Here is a 10,493-nt window from a genome sequence, read left to right as displayed (position 1 = left end):
TGGGGCAGTTGCAGAGCCTGCTGGAATTGGCTGTGACCAGCACAGGACAGCCCTGATCTCCTCCGCAGGGGCCACCCCTTCAGTTTTGTAAGCAGGATGAGTGGGGAGCACAGGAGACCAGAAGAGTAACTGCACAGCTTCAGGTAGAGATGTAGGAGTAGGCAGGTCAGATTGCATCCTCAGAGGGCCTATTAGAGCATCATTTATCAGGAAGGAACCCAGGGGGGATCTTGAAGCTCATTCATAATTTTGAATCCAATGCATACTTCTACTTCAGAAAAGAACTGAACCACGAAATCTATGCTTTTCCATGTTGCAAAGTAAAGTTAACTGTATGTGGAAAGAAAGTGAATTGTGTAACAGTATTTTGGCCTGAAATCTGGTGCTGAGTCACAATTTGAGGTTATAAGAGCACAGTTGCCAGTTAATATTCCTTTATAGGCCCAAGTCATGTCAGAGAGGTGCTACAAAATGGAACTTGTAGTCCAAAGAAGCACATACATGTATTCATGTATTTCACAAAAAAAAAAAAAGGATATCCTGAAACCTTGTGGTGCAAATTTGGAAAAGGCAGCTTGTGTCTGAAACCAGCAGAAATGGTTGAAGCTAACATTGGCTTCAAATTGCCTCCACTCAGCATTCATATCCAGGCTCGTTCTTGACTATGGTTCTTGATTGAAGGAGTATAGATAAATATAGTAAGAGGTAATTACTATTTTACATCAGTTTCATGGCAAATGCTGAGGAAAGTTTCTAAAATGTGCCTCTGAAAGACTTGGCTGCAAAGAGCTACAGCATAGGATAGACTATGTCAGCAATAAGAAGCTTTCTACTGAAAAACATAGTTCTCATCCCGTAGGATGAAACATCGTGGCTTGTAGCTGCTCAGAAAGCATGTGGTAAATCAGCAACTACAGCTTGTCTGAATCTGTATTGAATGCTTTAGTAAATGCTTTAGACCTGGACCTGCTTTGAAGCAGAGCTATGAAATTCCCTCAAACTCTTATTCTGAGGTCTATTTTGGTCCACTTCTTGCGCTGAGCTAAGCAGGCAGTTCAGATAAAACCTCAAAGTCCACTGCAGTCTATATGGGAAAGATGAGTGATGTAGGTTCTTGCCCTAGACATACCATACTGGTGACAGATTTGTTAGGATGTGACATAGACAAAAGGAATCTCTCCCAGTGTTTAGAATCTGCATGTTTTGGACAATAGTTAAAACATTTGATTTTATTTTATGTCAGTATAAATCACCCTTCTTTTGTGCAGAATGAAGGGCCATGCTAGCAGTTTACTATACCTTTACTCTCAAAAAACCCCCTAGCCAAAACACTTCCCTAAAATCAGCTATTTAATGCAGCCCCTTTGCCAGCCCATTGCTGTGGGAACTCAGTCTTTCATTTATGTATGAAACCAGACAGATTCTTGTCTTGTGTGTGGAGCTGAAGTTCTAGGTAAGTGTCTAGACTTTTTTTTAAACTTCTTTGAGGTGTGACTTTTTCTTTTTTGGTATGAATTCAGCTGTGTAAATGGTAAGACCGTTCAACAGTACCTTGCCGATACTTGTACATTTTAGGCTTTGAAAGGCATCAACAGTGACTATAGATGTTCTGTCAAGATACTAAAGTATCAGTTTGGAGTTTGAGTTAGACAAAAGCAATTTAAGGAGAGTGAATTACTTAAAATTAGGGGAACACCATGTGAGGATCTTTGCAAAGGAGATTCCTGTCTTTAACTTCTACAGCTTTATACTCCAAGAATGTGTGGCCACCATTGCAGCTAAAGGATTAATATGGCCCACGGTGGTTTTAGAATAAAATTAGATCAGTTTATCAAAATACTTGCTGCACTGAAGTTAAAGAGAAAAATCCCATGGACTTCAGTGAGGTCAATTTACTGAATCACCAGGATTTCATGATATACGCTTGGTCATCAATATTTAAAAAAACTTTTACAAATTTTAACAGTAATTTATAACGTACTTATCTGAGGCAGAATTACCAGGTTAGAACATTCATGGCCAGTCTTGGATAAAATTCTTCCTCATTTATATTTATTCATCTTCTCTCCTTTGCATTTATAAACTTCACAGAGAGAGCAGTCTTGCATCTGCTGAAATCACTGCTAAAATGTCCAGTATTTTCAAGAGATTATAATCAAACATTTAATGAGTAAATTACTGATATAATGATTATTATATTGATTATTATATTTACAAGTTTGAAATAATAATGTAAATGAGAATAGGGAAAAAAGACCTGCAACACAACAAAACCTGATTATTGTAATCTGTAACAAATATGAATAAAAAATAGCTACTAAGGGATTTTCACTGTTTATTAAACAATCAAATTTGTTTCTGGAACTCACAATTAGTCTGAGAGTTTATGTATATTCATATACAGTCATTTGCCAATCTGCATTATGAAAAAATGTAGGCTTGTTTCAACTGTGTCTGCAAACCAAAGGGACTTAAACACTTGCATGTAATTCAGATCAGTATTTTCTTTGGGAAATTAGTAGTTGTGCTAACTAAGACTGAATGTTAGCAATAACACATTTTCACTTCATAATGTCTTTTAAAAATATGTTTACAATGATGGGGATAATAATCTAAAAGTTACAGTATTAATGAAACTGGAAACTTTAGTAACAAAAAATAGTATCAATTTTTAAAAAATACAATGTTGCAAGTATTTAATTTCATAAAAATACCACCTTCTAATCCTAAATTACTTTCACCTGTGTTATTAAATATATTTTATTTCATCACTGGAAATAATAGTTATTTCATTTAGTTAATTTTAATTATACTGAGAGAATTATTGTTTATTTTGAAACACACAATCAAATAATATTGTTTATTTTAAACAGGATTCAAGTTTTGATATCTAAATAATGGTAAGTCTACAATGCCTTTATTCTCTTTCATTACTGAGTGCTTCAAATATGCTACAGAAAACTCTCAGACAAACTCAGATTTGAGGGGATTTTTTAGCTTTTTAGAACAAGATGTTCTAAAATGATAATGAACAGTTTTCTGAAAATCAACACTTGGTTTCCTATGCTGGCATAGTATAGCATTTTCTCTGCATATCCACTTTGTAACTTGTGTGTAATAGTTTTTGTCATGTCAGTGTTATTGAATGATAACTTTGGCTTTATAAATCATGTTACACAAGTGATACATACCTGTGTATTACATACTATAAAACACTCCAATAGCAGTAACACCCTTTATGTAAACTTCTGCTGCAAATTAAGGAAATGAACCTTGAAACCTTCGCACGAGTGAGTAATGTTACCCGTGTGAGTTGTCCCACTGACCTCAAAGCAACTTCTCAAAGGAGTGAGAACTTTCTCATAATAGTAAACGATTATGGTAATGCCTCAGTGCCTGCAAAATACATATTCCAGAAGGATGTACATTCTATATAATCACTGTATTTATTTGGGATTTTCCGACTAATAATGTTGAAAGAGCCAGCCTGGTTTTTTCTGACTCCTGACAGAAAAATGTTCTTGCAGAGTTTTCCTGACCAAGATGTACTGGGCCAGGCTTTCGAAGATGCGCTGGAAGTACTGCAGCAGCACTCTGACAGAGAAATGCAGTATTCACCAGGTAAAAAAGACCATTATTCCATTTCATTTACCACTTATATTTTTACAGGAACGTAGATCTTGAAGCACATAGATGGGAGAGTAGTTTCCCAGAGGTGGATTAATGGACAGCAGAGGGGTATGTTGGGAGGATGGAAAGGGGGAAGAATATTTGGAGGATTTCCATCCCTTCATTAGTACTGCCCAGTGTGGCGTTCACCTTCCATGTCACAGTGCAGGGAAACTGTTGGACAGTCCCCCTCTACCTTCCCCAGTACTAGCCTAGGTGCATTGAGCTCAGATTTCCTATAATCAGAGGATATATGACCATAGTGCAACAGCCATTTTCCAGTTTTAATGTCTTAATTGAAAAATGGCCTTCTGTTATGCTGTGAATAAACCCATATAACAATGAATTCTGGTGAAAAAAAAAGAAAAAAAAAGACCAAGAATACAGCAGGTGAAATTAATTTCCACAATTAATTTTTTTTACATTAAAATATAAATTTTAAACAGTTTTATGCAGGAATGATATTTTGAGTCTGGATAGTTGATAGAAAGTTTTTCTTGGCTTCAAGAGTTTTAAACTTTACAAAACTTAAAATACAGGCAAGCTGTAAATTGTTGCAGTTCAGGCAAGGTTTTGGCAATTAAATTATTATAAAATTTAAAATCTGTGTTTGGTGTTTTTACATTGTAGAAATTTACAAATAGAAATGGAAGGAAAGGAAAATAGGAGGCTACATCACAAACCCTCTAAGTCCAGAACAAAGTATCTACTGTCTTTGTTTTGAATGCATTTCATACGAGGAAGTTTATTTACATATTATCTATTGTATACTGAAATATAAATAAGACCAATTGGACCATATCTTCAGCTGTTGTTAATAAATTTTTGGCTCCGATGAAACTGGTAACTTACACATGCTGAAAGACCTGCTATATATAATTACTTGTAGTGTTCTTGCCTGTATCTGTTGTTAGGGCCAATGGAGAGAGGTATTAAACACTTGCAACTCAGTGTTTACTGTGTCCCACAGCTGCACCCACATTTCCACTTGCGATAGATGTAGCCTCCAAAATCTTCTGACCACCTGCAGTGTGTAATTTATTCCAAGTGCCTCAGTCCAGTGTCCTCCTCTGCTTCTTTTAAACATCGTCAGGTCTTGGGTGCCTTCTGTGGTCTCTCAGGCACTGCAGATGTTCTGATGCTCCTTCACTTCATTCATGATTGGAGACTCTGGCTTGCATAGTACTAATGGCCTGCAGAACTGTGTGACATTCCCTTTTCCTTTCTAATACATGTATTGCAGTGGCCTGTAATTATCCCGTTCATTATGTCCGGTGATCTGTTTGGCCCTCATTTTTCTATTAACCGAACGATTTCATGATACCATGAAATATCTGACATTTCATCTTAACAAATACTGCTTTTCATCTTGAAGGCAAACAAAACCAGGCCAAGGGTGTGATTAGCAGTAGCAGTACAGATTATGTTGGATAACCTGCTGATATGAAACATCTTGGCTCTGGAGACTTTATTATCTAGAAGGCAGCCTTAGGATAAATGCTTTTTGATAGACTAAGCAGCATGATAGATTGTTTGCGGCTGGATTCTTTTCTTTCTTTTCCTTTTACTCACTCAGTTTTTGCTCCATCCTCCTAATTCTCAGGTTATAAAAATTGCCTGACTGTAATCAACCATCACCACCACCTCCGAGCAAGTCCCAGCTACTCTACTGCACCATCTACAGAGGACCAAGGGTATAGCTGGAGAAATGTGATTGTAAGTGAACAGATTACTAATAAGAGTCAGACATAAGTGGAAAATTGGCTGCCCATCTGTGAGTGTGGCCACCAGGAGTGCCGGAAAATGAATATTGCAAGGGAGATAATTTCAGGTAGATTCTACCAAATCCCATTTTCAACCAGCAGAATAGTAACAATGTGACAGAGGAACTACAGAGTCTGTAGGGGCCACTGTCCAGGTGGCCCTTGTCTTTCACTAACTCTGGAAACAGAGTCTACTGTCTCTGCTTTCAGCAGAAGAGTTAAAGGTTCAGAGTGAGGCAATTACTCTGTTTTCCCTCTTAATTTCTCCCCTGGTGGGCAGTCCTTCCAGCTGGACATAAATTAGTGCAGCTTGTTACTGGTACCGTACACTGCATGCCTCGGTGGCTGAGAAAAGTCCTCCATGGGTGAGGTGATGAAAGGTTGCATTTTGAAGGCTTCAGGGAATTAATTACTACAAGTTTCTTTTTCCTCAGAGAATGTACTCTATTAATAACTCTTCATTGTCTTAATTCTTGAAGAACAGTGCAGCGGATTTTTATGCAGATGAGACTGTCTATCATACACTGCAGAATACTCCAGAAAGCCAAGCGATGCATGCTGCTGCTGGCCAGCCAAAAGCAGGGAAAGGTGTGTAGAAAGAGCATATCTTGAAATGTACATTATGTTACTTTTAAAACTCTCTTGGAAAATCATGCTTTCTCTTTTTCCTGACTTTTTTTACTTTTAACGGGGAAAAAATTAGTCAACATTTAATAGTAACTAGAATGCAACTGCTAGTGTTCAATTCCTATCTGCTAAATCTCGTAAGATAAATCTGTTATAATTTTATTCTGTCCTCTTGTTTAGTACATGGAAAAACAAACCAGAGATGTATTTCACTCCAAATCATCTTGGATGAAGTCTGATGCAGAGAAGTAAATCTATCAGTAACATCTTTATCCACTTTAATAACTTCTTTTATTTCATGTGGTCCAACAAGGTGTGGTTTTCTTGAAGGTTTTTCACATACATAAATATTTTTGCACCTGATTTTATGCCTTTCTTTGTTTACTTTTCAAATTAGCTCTTAGATTTTGTCACTTCCAATATGTATTTTTATAGTTATTTTTGTTCTCCTTTTGGTTGACTTCACTTGAGTGGATATCTATTTTGCAAAGAATAGATCAGGTGATATCGGTCATTAGAGTACTTAATTTGTTTATTGCATTCAGTCTTTGATTTTTATTTGAGACTCAGCATCCTTTCTATGACTCTGCTAGATGAGATTTCCACAGCTTTCACTGTTGTACCTACTTTTGACCATGGGGTCTTTTTGAGTAGCTTCCTGGTTTTGCTGCTTTTTGAAATCCCCTTCTCTCAACTTTAGCCACATAGTGTCAGTTTTTGGTATCATCTCTTCCCATTGATGCTGAACTGTGGTTTCTGTTGCTTAATAGCTACTACTACTGCTACTACAAATTCCTTGGGATGACAGGAAGAGTAGCCTCTCCTTTTAAGTTCTGTACTTCTAGCACTTGAAATTCACCATTGCAAATGAAAACCTCTCAATCCAGGAATGTTGCTTTTCTAAGTCTTACCCAGTGTTGCACTGGGGAATTTTACAAGTCAGTATTTTAATTCACCTTCAGTTGTTACTGGTCTGTTAAACTTAATTTCCTGTTTTATATTTCTTTTACATTATTATCGATCTTCTTTCCAGAAGTCCATACTGCATAAATTTGCAGAATGGCTGACTATTCTTATGGGGTTTTTTTGTGTCTTCTCACTGGATTCTTTGTGTCCATGGCAATATTCCTGCCAGAAACTGTGATTTGGGGGACTATTTCCACTATACCTAAATAAACTTAGTCCTCTTGGCTTCTTATTGAGTCATGAAAGGTTTTCTATACACTAGCAAGCAGTGTGGTCCTTTAGGAATAGATCTGTAGATGAAACAATCAGTACTGAGGACCCAAAGTCTGTGTTTAAAGCATTTCACAAGGATTTATTTAGGGCAATCTCTAGGCTGGCTGCAAGTTCTGAAAGGTGCAGTGACTGAGATATGCTTCTGGAAAGCATTTTTGGGTTAGATTTCCTCTGAAAGGAGTCCAGTTCATGCAGATCAATACCATTCCATGATCTGAACTAAAGCTTGGTGAGTGGAGACAATCAAGAGAGGTACTTTAGAGATGCATTGATATTAGACACACCCAGAGAAAATTAGACTGCTTCAAGACAATTCAGCACAGAAATCTAATGCAGATGCTCTGAGACACCTTCTGGACCAACCTGCCTCTCTCCAGTGACCACACAAGAAACCTACAGACACTAGCCTTGCTAGCTTAGGTTGATGTTTAAGGTAATGAACACCACTGGCTTATGCAATGAGGTGCAGTACAAAGATCTGTGAACTAACCCCAGCTCAGACTAGTGCACCCACATTGTGTAGCACTTTGGAGATAACAGCTGGGCTCTGGAAACATAGCTGCATCAACACATAAGAGCAAATAAGCCCTCTCAAACCAAGACATCAGCTAGAGACGATGTGTCTAGGAATAAAAGCCTGGGCAGAAATGACAGCTGAATTAAGAGGGCAAACAGCATGGAATCAGATGCTGCTGCAGACATATCTACACTGTCATTTTCCATCAGAGATTCAGTCTGCAGTAGTCCAAGGATTTTCCCCTGATCTTATTTGTTCTACCATATGTTCATAGGTTTACAGGACAATTTGAGCTTGAGGGGACCTACGGAGCTCACCTACTAAGAAGTGGCTACTGTGACCAGGCAGTGTTCTTCACCGGTTTGCTTTTAAGCTTCTCACCTTAGTAATACTATTTGGATTTCTAGTAGAATATGTACTTCTAGTCACAGGCCAATTTTTATTTAGATAATGAAACTTTATCAATTTTTTGGAAAGTACCTCTGATTTCAGGCTCTTCTTCCTAGTCTGACTGTCACTTCTCTCCTCTTTCCTTACCACCAGATTCAGAATTACTGTCATCCCTAACAGATGTGTTGGCTTGACCTCAGTGTTCCTTAGCAACTGTCACTTTTCCCCTGTTCCTAGTTTAAAATAGCTATGCAAGACAAGACTTTATGAACTTTAAGTGCAGCCACTTGTTTCCACTTTGGTTAAAGTGGAAGCCGTTCTTTTGCACAGACTCTCCTTTCTGCAAAATGTTCCTCTTTGTCTCATAATCTTAAATTCTTCCTCCTTATGGCAGCTTCTTGGTCACCCTTGGCTTTGTGAAGGGAACTAGAAGTACTTCAGAGAGAGGGATCCACAAGACTAAAGTGAAACTAAATAAGCCTTACTGGTAAACTTAAGTTTGAGAGCTGAGCCTGTGAGGAGAAACGCTTGGTTAACTGACAAATATTCCAGTTCTGCAATATTCTGCATGGGAATGCAAGTTGACACTTCTGCACATTTTTAGAAAACTAAAGGGTACCAGAAGATCTAGCTCCTTATTGACTAGGTGAGGTTTATGGTCCAAAACTAACTTGCTCTTCCCACTCACCTACTCACCCTTTCTTATATCAGAGACTACCTTGCATCCCCAAAACATTCCTGCAACAAACCTGACAAAACTGAGTCATCTCAAAATCTCTGAGTTTTGATTAAGCAGGGAAAGCATTTATTCAAAAACATTCAGACTGGCTCTCCAGAACCTCTTTCCTGCACTGTCTGAGGATGTAATTTCCTGCAGTGGGTTCCTTGATCATGCATCTACACAGCATGTGTCTGAAGACTGCTGAAAGTGGCTTCTGAGACCTACCACATAGTGGAGTCACCAGATATTTGTCATGATCCCCAAATAACCTGCTCTTGGAATTCTAATGACCAAACCTCTTTCTGTCACCACAGATCTGTGCATGTTTCAGAACTATCATCCCATTTGCTGTTGCTGGTCTTCTGTTGAATAGTTTACTACTGATCTTTTAATTCATGACAGGGTATTAGGTTTACCTAAGCTTTTGCCTGTAAGATTCTTTCCAGGAAGACAACTGCTCATCTTTTGAAACAAATATGTGTTCTGTTCTGACCTTTTGTACTTTCTTTCTTAATAGGTAGAAAAAAACTTCGGCTGTTTGAGTATCTCCATGAGTCTCTGTATGATCCAGCTATGGCAAACTGCATCCAGTGGGTGGATAAGCCCAATGGTGTCTTCCAGTTTGTCTCCAAAAACAAGGAGAAACTTGCAGAGCTGTGGGGAGAAAGAAAGGGAAACCGCAAGATCATGACATATCAGAAAATGGCCAGAGCACTGAGGAATTACGGAAGAACAGGTGAAATCATTAAAATTCGAAGGAAGCTGACATACCAGTTCAGTGCTGTTGTTTTACAGAGACTTGCTCCATCTTATTTCTTGGGCAAAGAAGCAGTTTATCATCCATACATTCAGTCTAACCAAGAATATCAGTGTGCAGATGACTGGATCAGTTACAGTAATTATATGTATAACAATGGTTATACATTGCAGCATGCTAACAGCTAGACATATCTTTCACATAAACAGGTCTTTGTTAGTTAGTAATACTTTCCAGCACAGGAACTCTTCTCTGTACATAGCTTTTCCTTTAAGATATAATACAAACAGATGAAGAGGAGGTTTAAAAAATTATATTGGACTAGTTTTGTTCCTTTTGAAGTTAATGATAAATGGTCATTGACCATTGAAGAAAACCAGCAGTTGTAGGGCACATTCTATTCTCCATGATATTAATCAGTGGAATTATTTTACGTTCAAGCTGGTATATCCAAGATCAGGATCAAGGCTTTTGTCTGTTAGTGGGCATAAAAGATTCCATCCTGACAACACTCACTGGAAGTTTTATGCATATCCCAACATGTCCAATCAGAATTTAGATGCTGTTGTACCATAGCGTGTGCACTCCCTATCACTTTGGTGCACGTGAATTAGAAAGGAAAGAGATTTGCCAACTGCATGAAGCTGCTGTCTGCCTTTTTCATCAATGTTCTTTATTAAGAGACATTTTCCAAGTGAATGCCTGGCTGAACGATAGAGTCCGCATGACAGTGCACCTGTTGGCCAAGTTGTTAATCCTTAATCACTTAAATTAACATATCTTAGCACAGATCCTGACATATGGTATTAG

At 38.0% G+C, this 10,493-nt stretch overlaps 1 protein-coding gene across 1 annotated transcript; it reads left to right on the top strand.

Moving 5' to 3' along the window:
* The first annotated feature begins 3,515 nt into the window (after positions 1-3,515).
* On the top strand, positions 3,516-9,871 carry SPIC (Spi-C transcription factor). Its single transcript, XM_074825333.1, has 4 exons — positions 3,516-3,621; positions 5,273-5,385; positions 5,912-6,020; positions 9,444-9,871. Exons 1-4 carry the CDS (start codon positions 3,516-3,518, stop codon positions 9,869-9,871), a joined length of 756 nt encoding a protein of 251 aa, XP_074681434.1.
* The last annotated feature ends 622 nt before the right edge of the window (positions 9,872-10,493 follow it).

Source organism: Strix aluco, chromosome 5 (genome assembly GCF_031877795.1).
Source record: "Strix aluco isolate bStrAlu1 chromosome 5, bStrAlu1.hap1, whole genome shotgun sequence".
Lineage (NCBI taxonomy): Eukaryota > Metazoa > Chordata > Aves > Strigiformes > Strigidae > Strix > Strix aluco.
Note: the sequence above shows the minus strand (reverse complement) of the source record. Positions and strands in the feature narration are given on the sequence as shown.